Source organism: Xenopus laevis, chromosome 7L, assembly GCF_017654675.1.
Source record: "Xenopus laevis strain J_2021 chromosome 7L, Xenopus_laevis_v10.1, whole genome shotgun sequence".
NCBI lineage: Eukaryota > Metazoa > Chordata > Amphibia > Anura > Pipidae > Xenopus > Xenopus laevis.
Genome location: NC_054383.1, coordinates 128,153,793 through 128,171,697, shown reverse-complemented (window position 1 = coordinate 128,171,697; position 17,905 = coordinate 128,153,793). Strand labels below are relative to the sequence as shown.

Here is a 17,905-nt window from a genome sequence, read left to right as displayed (position 1 = left end):
TCTGGTATTTATCAGCCGTTTGTATCGACTTCGAAAGATGTGAAATACAATTGCTTAGTGGTAGCAACTGCCCCAGCCTTGTAAGGTCATTGCAAGAAAAATCTGTGACCACGATAGAATGACCCTCTGGATATCATGGGGTTCGGCTGCTCAAGCAAGAGAACATTTTCCTGGAGAAAAAATCAGGAAATTGGGGATCATTTGTTTGTTGGGAAAAGTTTTCAGAATTGCTTTCATCAACACACCTTTTGGGGGGCAGTTCATGGATATGGATATCCTAAGTCATAAACCTTATCCGAAAAATTCACGAATTTCCTATGGAAAATTTGCAAAAAAATTCATAAAAACTCGAAAATTTTGACGGCGGCATTAAAGTCAATGGGTGTCCAAATAGTGTTGACGCTCTGCAAGTGTTGACGCGAGACACTTTTCGGATGTGCGTCAAAATTCTTTTGCGCCGGCAAATTTTCACCGGTGAATTTTCAAGGGAGTTATTCGCCGGCGGCAAGACATGGAAATTCGCAGCGAATTTATTCGCCCATCACTGATAATCAGAAGAGGCACCTGCTTATGGTGAAATGAAAGTAGGGGCGCCAAGCACGTACCTCTTCTTTTTCCTACCACTGGTCCGGACCCTTGTTCCCCCACTGGTGCTCCTCTAGCACTGGGAAGGGGGTGAAGTGGCCAGTGTTGCCTTGGGCACTCGGCTGGCTTGGTCTGGGCCTGGGCTACTCTCAGGGTCAGACTGGGCCAGCGGGACACCAGTCCCCCTCCCCCGATCTGCTGGCCCTGGTTTGGAACCAGATGGGCCCCAATGTCCTGTCCGACACTGGCTACACTATGCACCATGTGATGGATAAATAATCCCTGTCCTTGCAATAAGACAAGCCATAAGGACAAGGTGGGGTCAGACAATATGGCTCATATATGATCTCTGACACATTTCAAAACAAAAGATTTGCATGAATAATTTTCACTGTGAAAAAAAAACTGTTGCTTTTCTAACTGATATCAATTGTGAGCTTTAAAAGGCGTAGTAAACCCTGCTGCTCTGCTCAACCACACTTAACTGATGAACTACAAATCCCAGTACACTTTAACATGTTATCAAGGTTAAGGCATGCTGGGAGCTGTAGTCCAGCAACATCAGAGGTGGATTCTTAAAGCAATATTGCACATTAAAACTTTCCTCAGGTCTCCAGAGCCAGTGGCAGATGAAAAATAATTCTCTAATTGAATCCCATCTGATCTGTATAAATCTGACTCCCTGTTCTTTGTTCCTGTAATTGGAGTTGGAAGCTTTAAGCCCAGTTTCCCAGCACTGAACAAGTCTGTCCTTTATCCCCATGTCTGATTCCAGTGTAATATATTTTGGGGTTAACATGCCCTGCGTCTGCTGCTGAATTGTGTACATATGTGGCTATTGAAACTAGGGAGACCTGGAGGTATCACCCTGAATGTGACTGAAGTGGTAACAATCACTCCCCCCATGTACAGTCACATGAATCATTCCACTTCATTTCTCTCACAGCCATTCCTTATTGATGGAATATTCCATTTGCATTCTATCAAACCAAAACCCTCAGCATGAAATGAACTGAATGTTGCCCACAAGCAATACAAATACAGAACAATAACAATAAATAAAGAGCTCAGCAACCACTTCGCCTTCCCAAACGAACCCACAAATAATATGCCACTTTTGCATAACCAAATCATGAATGGTGCTGAATGAGAGAACTAAAGCATTGACAGTGAACGTCTGGTCACATAAACCAGCAGCTGTCAGTTACACGTCCCCTGCTTAAAATCAATCATCTCATTGGCTTCAGTGGGAACATAGATCTGAGCAAAAGTTTACCCAAAAATTCCCTGCAGGTGAAGAATCAGTAGTTTGGCACACAAGTGAATGGGAGTCTAGCACCCCAGTAAATAATAGTCTGGCACCCCATTGAATGAAAGTCTGGCACCCCAGTGAATAGGATTTTTTCTCCCTAGCAAATGGGATTCTGAAACCCTAGTGAATAAGAATTTGGCACCCCAGTGAATAAGAGTTTGGCACCCCAGTGAATGAATGTCTGGCACCCCAGTGAATGAGCGTTTGGCACCCCAGTGAATGAATGTCTGGCACCCTAGTGAATGAGCGTTTGGCACCCCGGTGAATATCAATTTGTCTCCCAAGCAAATGGGAGTCTGACACCCCAGCAAATAAAAGTTTGGCACCCCAGTGAATGGAAGTCTGACACCCGATTGAATGAGAGTTTGGCACCCCAGTAAATGGGAGTCTGGCACCCCAGCAAATTAAAGTTTGGCACCCCAGTGAATGGCAGTCTGGCACGCTTGTGGATGGGAGTCTGGAACCCCAGTGAATAAGAGTTTGGCACTCCATTAAATAGGTCGGAGTCTGGTACTCAATTACAAGAGAGTCAGGCACCCCAGTGAATAGGATTTTGCCACCCCTATAAAAGGCAGTCTGTCACCCCAGAGCATATTTTAATCTGCAAGCAGCTAGTTGGTAGGTATAGGTTGGTTGATAGGTATCCACCTAATTTAGTATATACAGTTCAAGTTGAACAAGGCAATCAAGCTCAACTAATAGAATGCTATGCATTCCCCTAAAAAAAAGCTTTTCCAGAATTCGTTTGAAAGTAATTTTTGGATATGATAAATACCATATGTGCAGCCTGCAGTTCTCTACAATATAATTATATATAATGAATACTGTATATACTGTGCATATAAATTCTTTGGGGCTTAAATTTCACAAGTGAAGGATCACAACAGGCAGTTCAAGTAAATATATTTCATAACTTTTAAGGAAATAGCAAATATCCACTGATGATGTTGATGATGACGATGATGAACCCTTTTTCCTCTGAGTGCAAGGGTGGTGGGAAGATGTGGGGGCTGCTGTAAATGGCTTCTGCTTTCAGATATGTCATAATATCTCACGCTGTTCAGTTTAGACCACTGCTGTCCAGACCTGTTAGTAGAGGGGTTGGTCAAAGTGACAATGAAAGAGGATGGGCAAATGAGGGCTTTAAGTTATGTAAACCCTCATAGGCCCCTTTTTTATGTGCTAAGTCTTGCTGTGGAAATGCAAACCTGTCTTTGACTATAAATAAGCCAAAAAGTACACAGCATGGTCACTGTTGTTTTGCTCCATAATTCCCAGAAACTAGGTCTTCATCAAGAAGTGATGCTATAGCAGGGGTCCCCAATCTTTGTTACCCATGAGCCACATTCAAATGTAAAGAGAGTTAGGGAGCAACACAAGCATGAAAAAAGTCCCAGGGGTGCCATATAAGGACTGGAAGACTACAGGAGACTTTTATTGGCAGTGCACCTGGTTTTTGTGCAACCAAAACATGCCTGGAATTCAAAACTAAGCAAGTGCTTTGAGACCACTAGGAGCTACAACAGGGGGTTAAAGATCAACTGTCAGGAGTGCCCGTCTCTGGCGTGTCGCATCAAACAAGGTGGCGCCCATTACCCATGTTGATTGCTGCCAGCGTGATGACATCATGCGCCCGGCGCAAACGTTGAAATTAAAAGGACTTCCAGGTCACGGATTCGGTGTCCGAATATAGGATTTTCTAATTTGTGTTCCTGGGTTCCCTAAATTCCTAAATTGTTGTTTCTTGGATTCCTGAGTTCTGCTTTGACCCTGATTCTGATTCTTGCTGCCTGCCTTTTGAACCTTTGCCTGGATTTGACTGTGCTTTCGCTTGACTCCTGTTTGATACTGCTGAACTTGGACTTTTACCCGAGCTTCCTCCTTGGTCCGGACTTCTCCCACTGGGAGCCCATAGACCCCCTGACAGCAACATGTTACTCACGAGACACTGGTGGTGGATAACTGTGTAATAGGTATCTGGGTGCTTACAAGTCTGAAAAGTTAAGCTTAGAGTATTTAATAGGGGGTTTAAATAGTAATGTCCTTCATGTGAGTCACAGCTTTACTTAGATGTATTGTTTGGATGAATGCTTGGGCACCAGAACATCACTTGTTCAAGGAGCTTAGACTGAAATAAAAGCCACAATCTCCAGACCACAGACGGGTTATTTCACCTGTAAAGCTTTTGCTTAGGCTTGTCATACAAGTTTTGGGTCAATTTGTCCAGAGACAACAATCAGATCACATGGGCAGCCCTGGGAAGACACACTGGGAAAGGACTACATCCACCGCCAACCCAATCTATACCCATCCACCATAACCAAGAGCATCTATGCCCAGCTTTAGCTCACATTGGTTATAATGCAGGAAAAGTCAACCAGAGAAATCTCCTGCCAGATCTGCTGTATCCATTAAACTTAAAATGAATTACACTCCCAAAGACATAGTCTGTGACTATACCCCAGGAACTTACCCTGCATCTGGATCAGGCATATATACACAACATATTCAGTTTCAGTTGTTTTATAAAGCCATGGGGCATTAGTAGTGTGTCTCCCTGTGTTTATATTTGTTGACATAAAATAGTAATAGTTAAAAGGATTGTATCATGATTTTTATGTTTATTCTAAAATTGGTTTTTTTTGAAACAATAAATACATTTTTTTTTAGATGTAATATTTGTGTTGTGGAAGCCATCTCAGTGCATTGTGCCTGATTCTGAGCTTTGAGAAGGAGCCAGCACTTTGAGATGGAACTGCTTTGAGTCCGCTATTGCTTCTCGCCTACTCGTTGTATTTCACCACGACCCAAGTCTTGCTCCCTAGCCTCACCTATTGGTAGAGATTATAATAACACCCAACCAGGGAAAAGCAGGGAGCACTATTAACAACACAAGCAAATCTTTCAGCAGAGGTGTCAGGTAGCTGCTATCAGGTGCCCATTGTTCTGTTGATAGGCTGCTGATAGGATTCTGGTGGGGGAGAGATGATATCACTCCAACTTGTAGTGTAGCAGTAAAAAGTGACTGAAGTTTATCAGAGCACAAGTCACATGACTGGGGGCACCTGGGGGACATCATGTCTAATCCCTCGCAAAATTTCAAAATGAAATGTAAACAATCTGTTTGCTCTTTTAAAAAACAGATTTCAGTGCAGAATTCTGCTGGAGCAGCACTATTAACTGATGCATCTTGACACAAACATGTTTTTCCTGTGACATTATCCCTTTAAACCACATACCACACTATCTGTTGTTTAATATTTATCTTGGGGCATAGTCACACATTTTCCTCCACTTGTGTTTGAGTCTTGTGATTTTCCTTAACTACTCTAGTTCCTTAATTTACTTTTCTTCTCCTAAGCATGTTTTTCCCCTAAATCTAATATCTTTGTGTTTATGATCAAATGCTGATGGATAGTGTCAATTGATTGCTGTAATCATACCAACAATGATTATACTGTTTGCTTTGCCCCCCGCAATAAGTCTAAAAGTTCTTCCTTATTTAAAGGAATGTAATACTTCACAATTTATATGATAGCAATGAAATTTTCTTAACTCAAACTTAACTTAAATTGCCAATTCCTTATCTGTGTGTAAGGGACAACATTATAAAAACCACCAGGATTTGTGATTAACCTACAATGCTTGTGATATTTGTTGCACTTAAGCCTAGACGTAAAATTCCTTTGTTTTGGAAAATATATTGTATTTTCCGATCACTCCTTATCGTTTTCCTCCTTCAGCTAAATATAGTTCTATAGTCATTTGCTGACTATGAAGTTAATTCATGTGATTCTGTTTGCAACCAGGTTGTTGTTGTTGTGAAGTTCTAACTGCTTCCCTTTCTTTCCATTTTTGGATCAAAGGCTGATGAAACTACATTAATATATTAGTACTGTATATTAATGGCTGCTTTGTAATGATCGGTGAATTTGTCCTGTTTCGCCCAAATGGCAAAAAAATAGTGAAATGCAACAATTTGCCGCACATTAAAGTCAATGGGCATACGTTAAATTGTTGCCGGTGTCGGAATTCTCGCCAACGTTCCAAATTTTCATGGCAAATTTTTTTGCTGCATTTCGCCGTGGAAATTATGACCATAAACTGGAAAAGAAAAATATTGCAAGTCATTTTGCAAAGTGAAACTGGTTAAATTTGCCCATCCCAACAGGCAGACAGGGGTATTTCACCACCTATGTTCTCTACCAGATGATGGTCTAAAATCTTTATCGTAAATATAAGTTCTGGTATGTCTGTTACTCCTGTGTGGTTATATTTTTTAACTCTGTATCCTCTAGATCAGTGGCCCCCAACCTTTTTTACCCGTGAGCCACATTCAAAAATAAAAAGAGTTGGGGAGCAACACAGGCATGCAAAAACTTCCTGGAGTGCCAAATATTGGCTGTAACTGGCTATTTGGTGGCCCCTATGTGGACTGGCAGCCAACAGGAGGCTCTGATTGGCACTACATCTGGTTTTTATGCAACCAAAACTTGATTCCAAGCCTTGAATTTAAAAATAAGCAGCTGATTTGAGGCCACTGGGAGCAACATCAAAAGGGTTGGTGAGTAACATGTTGCTTGTGAGCTACTCATTGGGGATCACTGCTCTAGATCAATGATCCCCAACCAGTGGCTCACGAGTAACATATTGCTCACCAACCCCTTGGATGTTGCTCCCAGTTGCCTCAAAGAAGCTGTTTATTTTTGAATTCCAGGCTTTAAAGCAGTTTTGGTTGTATAAAAACCAGGTGCACTGCCAAATAGAGCCTCAATGTAAGTTGACAATCCACACAGCGGCTACCAAATGGCCAATCACAGTACTTATTTGGCACCCCAAGAACAGTATTCATGCTTGTGTTGCTCCCCAACTCCTTTCTCTACTGAATGTCCATTTCTACTGTGCACAGTGGCCAATATTTTCCAGTTTAATATTAGTTGCTCCAGACAAGACAAGGAGAGTTATATAACACAGAGACATTGCACATATCCATGTGCTTCCTTGGTGGAAACCTGTTGCTCAATTGTTGCACAGCATTTCCTGGTTGCACAAAGTCCATATGCTTGGCAAGCGTCCGGCCCGTGCCACACTTATAAACACTGTTTGTTCTATCACCAAGTTATATTGTGCTGTGGAACATGTTATCACTTTATGAACAACACACAGCAATCATGCGAGTTTAAATTGCAGCAACATCGGGAGGCAAGAATGTCCTGCCAGCTGGGGGCAGATATGGGAAATGCAATAAATCTCATTAACAGAAAAAAACATTGTGCAGTGCAAACAGCTTTCCACATATTAGCACATTTTCTTAGTTTACACCAATGCACAGCGGGGGTAATAAAACTTCATACAGAAAAAAAAGTCATTAATTCTTGGCATAAAAGCCTCCACAGTCCACAACCCTGGTAATTGATTTTCAGACAATATTATATAGCAAATGTATTCTTGATGGCACGGATGGATTTTAATGAAGACTTCACTTAATTTGGCTACAACAAACAGGTTGAGGGCATTATACATGAAATTGTCACTACTTTTATCCTGCCATGTGTTCTGGGGGCATTATATATGGAAATGCTGATGGGTTTATACTGCCATATGTTCTGGGGTTACTGTACATAGAACTGACTTTGTATTTATACTAGCATGTGCTCTGGGCAATTAAATAGAGAACTGGCACTGTATTTATACTTCCATGTGTTTCTAGGTATTATACATGAAATTGGTACTGTATTTATCCTGCCATATATTCTGGGGGCATTATATATAGAATTGGCAATGGATTTATCCTGCTGTAGTTTCTGGGATATTATACATGAAACTGACGCTGTATTTATCCTGCCATGTGTTATAGGGACATTATTAGTGATGGGCGAATTTATTCGGCAGGCGCGAATTTGTGGCGAATTTATGCGATTCGCCGCCGGCGAATAAATTCCGGCGTCAAAAAAAAATTTCTCGAAAAAACGGACGCCGGTGTCAAAAACGGGCGCTGGCGTCAAAAAACGGGCGCCGGCGTAAAAAAACGGGCGCCAGCGTCAAAAAAACGGGCACCCGCGTCAAAAACAAGACGCCGGAGCCGTTTGCAAATTTTTCGCTGTTCCGTGAAATTCGCGAAACGGCGCAAATTCGCCCATCACTAGACATTATATATGGAATTGGAAATGGATTTATCCTACCATGAGTTCAGGGGTAATATACATGAAATTGGCAGTGTATTAATCCTGTCGTGTGTTATGGGGGCGTTATATATTGTATTGGCACTGTATATATCTTGCCATGTGTTCTGGGATGTATGAAATTGGTACCCTGTTCATTTTTCCATGTGCCCTAGGGTATTATATTTGAAACTGGCACTACATTTGTACAGAATGTTTTTATTTAACATTAAATTGTTCTGGTTTACATTAAATATGTTCTGGTGCACCTGATTGTTACCCCAACATTTTAGGCTACTATATTGGGGTTAATGAATAATAAGCAGAGCGTGTGTTCGTTGTTGTAACCCGTGACAGCTGATTAGTAAGTAGCACCCGTTTCAAAGTGTCTATTGGTTATTAGAACTAATTAACTAATTACAGTATAATGTGCCACCATTTTCTGCCATCTTGTAAAGCGGCTGTTCATTCCAAGGTACTCAAGAAGTCTACCTGGAAGTTGTGGTTGTAAAAAAAGAGACTGGGAAATCTGGTAGATAAATATGCAGTGGCTCCACTTGTTCTGAGGAATGAACATGGGCCAGAGACTGTTAGAAAATAATGTACTAATACAATTTCAGTGTTAACATAACCTTAATAATAATGTCAAGGAACAGCCATTTGATACAAAAATTCACTCAACTGGGTCAACAAGGCCATATATAACTTATTATTGTATTAAGAACTGATTAACACTGATCTCCTAAACATTTGAGATATAAATATTAAAGGAACAGTTCGGGCACAACAATCCCATCTGAATAACTACTGTTCTACTGTATGTACAGTAGGTAGCACCTTCCACAGAATAAATCAGATAGCTGTCCCTATGTAGCCAGCCTCACAACTAACATTTTATTATAGTCCTCTCAGCTCTGTGATAAGCATATGACTCTGTTTGTCTATACAATGGTCACATTATCACATCTCTTGGTGGAACACACGTGGGTCACCTCCTTCCCTGCATTCCTGGATGTTTCCCATGAGTTTGAAATAGAATGGCTTGCCTGCCCCCTCTTACCTTGCAAGAATCAACAGTCAAGTTGGACCAGGATTCTGCTCCACTTTTAGGTTAATACTGGTAGCTCTGTCTCTGAATGATAAGTGGTATGTTTCACTCTTTTGACTAATATCTGTATCAATGAAGGCAAAGCATGTCTAACTTTGATGGAAATATCAAATAAGACTTGAGCTTTGTAAGCCTCGAAGATGTGTCTGCTATTGCTGCAAGTCAGATAAAATATTTCGTTTTTGTAGTTTTATGTAGTCTCAATTTATGGCTGTAAAGGCATGCACAAGTGCAAAAAATGTGCCGGCATTGTTGGCATTTAAAGAAGAACTAACCCCCCCTAAGAACACCAGTCCTACTTACTGTAGCTGCCTTCCATGGCCTTCCAATGTCTTCACATTAATAGCAGAAAATCACAAACCCAATTTGCTCATGGAACTTGTAATGTGTTGCACTAAAAGTGTTGTGAATCCAGTTGGCATAATTTCCAGTGTTCACCATGAGAGTGACGTGTGCAACCAACTCTTTAGATGTAAGGGCTCATCAATTGGTGCCAAAGCTCTCAATTCAGAACAAGAGGAAGGCAGTGGTTGCAAGTACAATGCACACAAGTGCAATGAGCACATTTTGATACAAGTAGATTCTATGAATGGAGTTTTATCTGCAATTGACTTTGGGGAAATTTGTGCTGAACTGTGCTTAGGGTCATAAATAACCCCTTATAAGAACTACCTCTGTTTCCATACTTATGATATCTCAGCTACAGGGTAAATATCCAGCAACGTTGCCTAAAAATCCCTAAAGCTTTGCAGAAATAAGAAAAGAAAGAAAGAAAGAAAGAAAGAAAGAAAGAAAGAAAGAAAGAAAGAAAGAAAGAAAGAAAGAAAGAAAGAAAGAAAGAAAGAAAGAAAGAAAGAAAGAAAGAAAGCTTAGCTGTGAAGAAATGCTATCAAATTTGGGTTGGAAAATTATGATTGCAACTACTGTATATTCAAATTCGAGTCTGTGAAACTCGAATATTCTGGATTTATCAAGTGCATAAAAAATCTGTAGCTAACAGCTGGTGAATAGATATGGCTGGTGTATTTTCCACATTTAAGCTACCGTATTTAGCAATTTTAAAGTTTTTTTTCACCGTTTTTCAGGTCTAAAAAAATAAAAAATTTACATTTTGAGAAATCTGCCTCATAGGTTTATTTTGTGCAGCAATATGGAATAAGCTAAAAGGATATTAGGGTAACTGCATTTCTAATGAATTTTGAAAGCACGGTCTAATATAGATACTTTTTTCAAATCATATTTCTCAGCAAAACAAATCTGGGATTTTCACAAAAATACATTTATTGGTATATATCAATAATACTTGATTTTAATAACATATACATATCAATCTACAGCTCTACCTTCCAAGCAATGTATGAAAGTCTTTGAAAAAAAAACCTGAAAAATATAGGTATCCATAGATTTGTAATTTAAAAATAGGTATTGTCATTTTGATGTCAAATTTCATAATAAAATAGGGTTATTTTACAAATACTATACTTACTTATTCTTACAAAATCACAATGAAATATCCTAAATGTTGAACAGATGATAACAGATGATACCAAACCAAACATGGTCTTCTAGGACTCAATCATCTTTTTGTTTTCTTCTGCTTTTTCTTTTATTACAGTCTAATATAGATACTTTTTTCAAATCTTATTTCTTCTTCTTTTATCATTTATTTGTACGGTATATATCAATAATACTTGATTTTAATAACATATGACAGCTCTACCTGCCAAGCAAGGTATGAAAGTCTTTGAAAAACAAACTACAAAATATAGGTATCCATAGATTTGTAATTTAAAAGCAGGTATTGCTGGAGATTTGAGGGTCATTTTGAAGTCAAATTACATAATGAAATAGGGCCATTTTACAAATACTATGAATAATACTTGACTTACAAAATCACAATGAGATACCCTAAATGTTGAACAGATGATACCAAACCAAACATGGTCTTCTAGGGCTTAATCATCTTTTTGTTTTCTTCTGCTTTTTCTTTTATAACATACAATGGTGTATTAGGTGAAATGAGACTCTTGGGCAGAGATGGAGCGGGATCTGCCATGACTGTCATTTGTCTTTCCAGGTTCCTCACTGAATGCACTTTCAAAGGCAGAGAGAATGGACTTCCGCAATGACTCTTTAAAGTCTCTTCCCAAGAAAACATACAGGAAGGGGTTTAAGCAGCTATTGAAGAATGCCAAGCTTGTAGCCAAGGGAGTTCCAACGAGAACAGCTGATTTTAATGTCCTGTTATTCGTGTGGTGCATTACCACCTCCAACACTGAAAAGACATGATATGGAAACCAACATATGAAGAAGACAACCACGACTGTAGCCATGACTCTAAACGGACGGCTTGACCAGGCCAGATGACTTCTCCTTAGCTTCAGTGCCATCAGGGAATAGAAGATCACAATAAGACCAAATGGGAGCAAGAATCCAAAAACAAAACGAATGGAGATGACAACCTGGTGTCTCATGGACCTTAGCGCTATCACCTCCTCATCCTCAAAGTCAGCTGAGAAGGCATAATTGTTGTAGCAATGCGTGACATTGCTTTCAGTATTTATACGGGTGTCCCGAAAAGCTATGTAAGGGGAGCAAAGAAAAAGGGCTGTCAGCCATACAAAAAAGGCAACAATGGAAGCAAGTCTGGGTGTCCTGTGGTTCTGGGACCACACAGGTCTTACTACTGATACACAGCGGTCAGCACTGATAACCGTGAGCAGAAATACACTGGCAAACAGATTAAGGAAGGCGATGGTGCTATTCAGCTTGCACATTAAGGTTCCAAATGGCCAATGAAAGCCAAGGGCTGTGTAGGCAACGCTCAAAGGCAAGAAGAAGGTAAATATAAAGTCAGCAATGGCAAGGTTTACAAACCATACAGTGTTGACAGTCCTTTTCATCCTAAAACCAGCAATCCAAATCACCAGACCATTACCAGTTGTCCCCAGAAGAAATGACAGGCTGTAAATCACAATGGAGAGGAAGTTCAGGACATTTTCAAGTTCAGAGGGAATCATATCAATCTCCTCGTCCTCCATGTCCCACTGTAGTGTTGGGGTGGCTGGAGATAACAGGAGACTAGAGGTAGAGCTTTCCATTTTCCTGCAAAAGATATTAGGAATGGAATGAAACATTTTGCTGTTATGTATGGCTCAATTAACAATCTTTTTAGAAGTATCCAGTGCAAAATTGATCTTTGCTTTCAATTTCTGAAAATACTGTACACAATTATAGTAAAAGCTTAAAACCCCACACCAGTCATCTGTGTACGGTATATCTGGCTATAGATTCAAGGATGTAATAAGGTTTTACAGACTGGAGCCTATGGAACAGCGGGATATAAATGGTGGCACAGAATTCCCACAAGGATGCTCATGAGCTTTACAAACAAATTAACAATGAGTTGCAAACATTAGGAAGAGCCAGAATTTCTAGGTGACCATAAATGTTAGGATAAAATTCAGAAGAAAATAATGTTTGTTATGGAAAACGTGGTGAATTCTGCACTTTGCATCTTTTTAGGAATGACTACAATGCCAGTGAGTACTTGAAATAGAAATGTGTGATGCTGACTATAACAAGTATAGATAAACTCTGTACCATCCGCAGAATCCAATGAAATCATAACAATCCGCTTCCTTAACATGCTCTACACAGTATTCATACACCCCCCCCCTTCTCCATCTGGGAACTTCTCCAAAACACATAAAAATCAGACTAGCCAAAGGAACAGGGGATTTCAAGAAACAGAGGCTGAAATAATGATTTATTCATTTTATGTATTTTATGTAACTTGGGTAATATCATTTTCAATAGATGATAAAGATAGAGAGATAGATAGATAGATAGATAGATAGATGATAGATAGATAGATAGATAGTTAGATAGATAGATAGATAGATAGATAGATAGATAGATAGATAGATAGATAGATAGATAGATAGAGAGCGAGAGAGAGAGAGAGAGAGAGAGAGAGAGAGAGAGAGAGAGAAAGAAAGAGAGAGATGGTAGAGGATAGATAGATAGATAGATAATAGATAGATAGATAAAGATAGATAGATACTGTAGATAGATAGATGATAGAGAGATAGGTAGATAGATGATGTATAGAGGGATCTATAGATGGTGGATAGATAGATGATAGATAGATAGATAGATAGATAGATAGATAGATAGATAGATAGATAGATAGATAGATAGATAGATAGATGACAGATAGATCACTTCAAAAACTTACTATATGCCCTTGTATATTCTTGTTCACATACAGGTGAAGAATACTCTAGGGAAATGTTCTATTGGTCCACTGGTGGTTCTCCTATAAAAGAGAAAGCCAAACTGGAATCCACTCAAAGGACTGGAGTTGAAGGTGCTGGGAATATTACACAAGAAGGGGACATAGTAGAAAAAGAGCATGTAACACCTGTTGTAGAAGTGAGAGTAAAGCTTTGGGTGGTTAGTAGAGCAGCTATAGGTTCCACTGAGGAGAGCAGAAGGGTTAGCCATCAACTGATACAGATAATCTATTGTTAATTGTAGTAGTGTGAATAATTCCCATAGTGCAACAATGTGAGGGCTGCGTTTCTATACTACTAACCTGTCTGAATGACATTTTGAGCTGGTTACTTTCATTATTGCAACTGAAGGGACACTAGAGGCACTTTTTGACGGTATACTTTAATTACTCTTACAACTTTAACAACAATATATTTTTGCAGATCTCTATGCTTAGGTGTACTCCAGTTGCTAACAGCTTCTCGTTCCCAAAACAAAGAATCTACCATGTTGTTATCACATGGCCACTGGGAGGTGCTATTTGATTTGAATATTTGGTTGATATTGCACTCAATGGGGCAACTGGGTATAGCAGCTACTAGTAGGATGAATAAACTGAAAAACTTACCACTGAGGGAAAAGTTATATCAATCAGGGATGTTCAAACAGCAACCCTCCAGCTGCAGTTAAAGCCGTTGTAAACCCAGCTGTAACACCGCCTAACACTTCCCCTAGTTTTCTATAGAAGTTGCGAAAGTTGCAAGGAAATTCACCAATGATAATTCTACTGATCAAAAACTTCATTATAAATGCAAAAGAACTGACCAATAAGAATTCTGATTCCCAGCACCATGTCAGACATTTTGCTGTTCTCTTACATATAGAGATAATTGTGTCATTTTATTTTCTTGATGATATTACACTGGAATCAGACATGGGGATAAAGTACAGACTTGTTCAGTGCTGGGAAACTGGGCTTAATGCTTTCAACCAGGGACATAACAAGAGTGCGCTGGGCCCCCTCACCAGAATTTTCGGAGGGCCCGGCGTGCATAGGCACTCCTGCTTGCGTCTGCCTGCAACCTACTTTCCCCACCATGTGCGCCAATTAAAGGAGAAGGAAAGCTACGGCGGCATTTTATTGCCAATAGATTAGCTGCAATAGTGCAAGCTAGAATGCTATATTTATTCTTTACAATGTTTTACCATACCTGAGTAAAAAGCTCTAGAAACTCTCTGTTTGTTTGGAATAGGAGCTGCAGTATTAATGTGGTGTGACATCACTTCCTGCCTGAGTCTCTCCCTGCTCTGGGCTCAGATTACACTAGAGAAGGGGGGGGGGAGAGGAGCAAACTAAGCATGCTCTTGCCCAGGGCAATGAGGTTTAAGCTGAAGGCAGGAAGTCTGATACAGAAGCCCATGAGTACACAATAGAAGGAAAGAAATGCAGTGTTTCTTTTGACAGGGGACTCAGAGCAGCATTACTTTGGGGGTTTACTGGTATATTAAGATGGACCTTTCGGATAAGGCTTACTTAGTTTTAACCTTTCCTTCTCCTTTAAAAGAAGAACACATCAGGGAGGGGGATTTGAATAATATAGAGCAGTGCTGTCCAACTTCTGTGTTACCGAGGGCCGGAATTTTTCCAGCCTACATATTGGAGGGCCAATAATGGAAGCCAGTGTTGACCAATCCTTGTTTTTAAACCACACCCACTTTAAACTACACCCATGTTACCATAACATCATGTCCACGTTAATGGTGGTAACACACCAAAAAACCAAATGGTTGGTGCTCACTGATGGGATATCACTTATCACTCATATGTGAAAAAAGTTTTCATATTTAGACATGCCCTTAAATCCATATGCCTCCTCAGCACCCCCAGCACATGATTAAACTCCTTAAGGGGCTCCTAACAATATATTTTCAAATGCTAACAAAAATATCAGGCTTATGTTTCACAGGCAGAGCATGTCACATACAGGCAGAGTAAGTCACACACACAGTCAGAGCAGGGCACACACAGGCAGAGTATGTCACACACAGGCAGACTATGTCACACACAGGCAGAGCAGGGCACACACAGGCAGAGCAGGACACACGGGCAGAGTATGTCACACACAGGCAGTGTATGTCACACACAGGCAGAGTATGCCACACACAGGCAGAGCCTGTTACACACAGGCAGAGTATGTCACACACGGGCAGAGCCTGTCACACACGGGCAGAGTATGTCACACACAGGCAGAGCAGGGCACACGTAGGCAGAGTATGTCATACAAAGGCAGAGCAGGGCACACACAGGCAGAGTATGTCATACACAGGCAGAGCAGGGCACACACAGGCAGCGTATGTCACACACAGGCAGAGTATGCCACACACAGGCAAAGCCTTTCACACACAGGCAGAGTATGTCACACACAGGCAAAGCAGGGCACACGTAGGCAGAGTATGTCATACAAAGGCAGAGCAGGGCACACACAGGCAGAGTATGTCATACACAGGCAGAGCAGGGCACACACAGGCAGAGTATGTCACACACAGGCAGAGCAGGGCACACACAGGCAGAGTATGTCATACACAGGCAGAGCAGGGCACACGTAGGCAGAGTATGTCACACACTCAGAACCACCAGTTGGACAGCCCTGCTATAGAGGAAACAGAACATTCTGTCCAGGCCCCCCACAACCACTGAATCTGCTTCCTCTATATTTACGCCACTGCTTCCAACTCCAATGACAGGAACAAAGAACAGGAAATCAGATTTATAAAGATCAGCTGAGATTCTCATTGGAGGATGTTTTGCACTTTAATGCAGTCGCCGGCTGTTGAGATTTGGATGGAAAGTTTTGGTAATGTTTTATTTTGCAATATTGCTTTAAGAATACAATGCTGATGTTGCTGGACTACAACTCCCAGCATGCCCCAACTTTCATTATATGTTACCTTATTCTGGGATTTGTAGTCCAGCAACAACTGAGTAAAATTTGGTTGAGCAGTGCAGTGCAGCAGGGTTTACTACCCCATTAAGATACAGTGATGGCAAATCCATGACAGATAAAAGGCTGCAGGTTGGATAATTTAAAGACCTCCAATTTCTCCTCCTGCCCAGATGTTAACAAAAAGGATGCATTGCAGATTGCTCAAATGGTGTAGAAGCGGGTGCTGAAAATATTTTTTCCTAGGGTAGTTACAGTTTAGGGAACTGTCTCATAATTACATGTCATTTTATCTTGAAGGAATCTTGTGATGTTGAATCCAAGGGCATCTCCCCTTTCTAAAGCAGGTCCCGATGCCTTGATGGCAAGAAGGTCCTTCTCAGAAATGAGGAGCAGTTACCAGCAGTCTGACGTAGGGGGTTATTTATCAAAGGTTGAATTTTGTGAGCTTTTTTAAACCTTGAATGAACTCACAACCCGAACGGTTTCTAATTTCAGAAAAAAACTGGAATGGAAAAAACTTGACTCAACGAGTTTGGTGTTAACAACCCCATAACCGATCAAATTGGTTAATGTTTTCGAGCAAAACCCACTGAAAAAAACTCAAACATCATGCAGGCTGTTGACAAGGGTTCAAGGGACCTCTGCCATTGACTTCTACGTGATCTCGACAGGTTTTACATAGTTTATTTTCGGATTCAAGCTATTTCCAGGGTCGGGGTACAATATATCTCAAAAAAATGTTGTATCTTTTTTACCCCAAAAAAATCCATTTTTGACCAAAATAACCTTGAAAATATTTTTTGGGAAAACACAACTCGACCCTTAATAAATCTGCCCCTTGGTGTCAATATAAAAATCTCAGCTCACAGTGTGACTTTAAAAGAACAGATGCGGCTGAAATGTCTCCATGCAGAGCATCTCTCTCCGGAAGAAGTGTGTGTGTGGCCCCTGTGCTCTGTGTGGCCCTAAGAGCTTTGCACATGCAGATAAACGTACCTGTTGCTTGATGTCTTCCTCTGCCTCTCGTGCTCTTTCCATGTGTGTGTGTGTGTGTGTGTGTGTGTGTGAATCACAGGAAAGATCCACAATCTCATTCCCTTTGTGACTCACGGCTGCACTAACTCTTCCCAGTGTGTAACCCTTTGTGTGTGGAGGCTGCACAGAAGCTCAGTCTATCCCCTTTCTCATCCAACCTGATTTCTCTATTTAATTCTATTTCAGTACATAACTGAGTAAAACATTTAGGGACTTATTTACTAAGTGTATATTTGCTGTTGATCTTAATCACTTCTTCTTTATAGTTCCCCGACCTGTTGTTCTCTTACAAAGTGTCATGGAATTAGGATCCTACAGATGGTATAAAATTTATTTTGACATCACACATGTCAAAGCATTCACTGGCCCTAAATTAACTTTCAATATAACGTCTATAGTAATATTTCAAGGCAATTTGCAGTTGTTCTTTGGGAGAAGGGGGTTGTGAGTTTTCTATTACAGATATGAAACCCTTTATTCA

At 40.5% G+C, this 17,905-nt stretch overlaps 1 protein-coding gene across 3 annotated transcripts; it reads right to left on the bottom strand.

Moving 5' to 3' along the window:
- Positions 1-10,582: 10,582 nt before the first annotated feature.
- Positions 10,583-17,498, bottom strand: LOC108697056 (chemokine-like receptor 1). Of its 3 annotated transcripts, none has more exons than XM_041569691.1 (3): positions 17,386-17,469; positions 13,407-13,487; positions 10,583-12,271 (listed from the first exon to the last, which is right to left on the bottom strand). In XM_041569691.1, the coding sequence occupies exon 3, from the start codon at positions 12,265-12,267 to the stop codon at positions 11,176-11,178; it is 1,092 nt and encodes a 363-aa protein (XP_041425625.1). In that variant the 5' UTR covers positions 12,268-12,271; positions 13,407-13,487; positions 17,386-17,469; the 3' UTR covers positions 10,583-11,175. The 3 variants fall into 3 exon arrangements, with proteins under 3 accessions (XP_041425625.1, XP_041425626.1, XP_018082216.2); XM_041569692.1 differs by lacking the exon at positions 17,386-17,469 and adding an exon at positions 14,073-14,224; XM_018226727.2 differs by lacking the exon at positions 13,407-13,487 and having other exon boundaries at positions 17,386-17,498.
- Between the last annotated feature and the right edge of the window lie 407 nt (positions 17,499-17,905).

Bases quoted from the DNA above. Each gene is read 5' to 3' on its own strand.
- LOC108697056 (XM_018226727.2), bottom strand. From the start codon at position 17,483: ATGAGATTGTGGATCTTTCCTGTGATTCACACACACACACACACACAC. The intron at 12,272-17,385 runs GTACGTTTATCT...TATCTTTTGCAG, and splicing joins AGGAAGACATCAAGCAACAG to GAAAATGGAAAGCTCTACCT.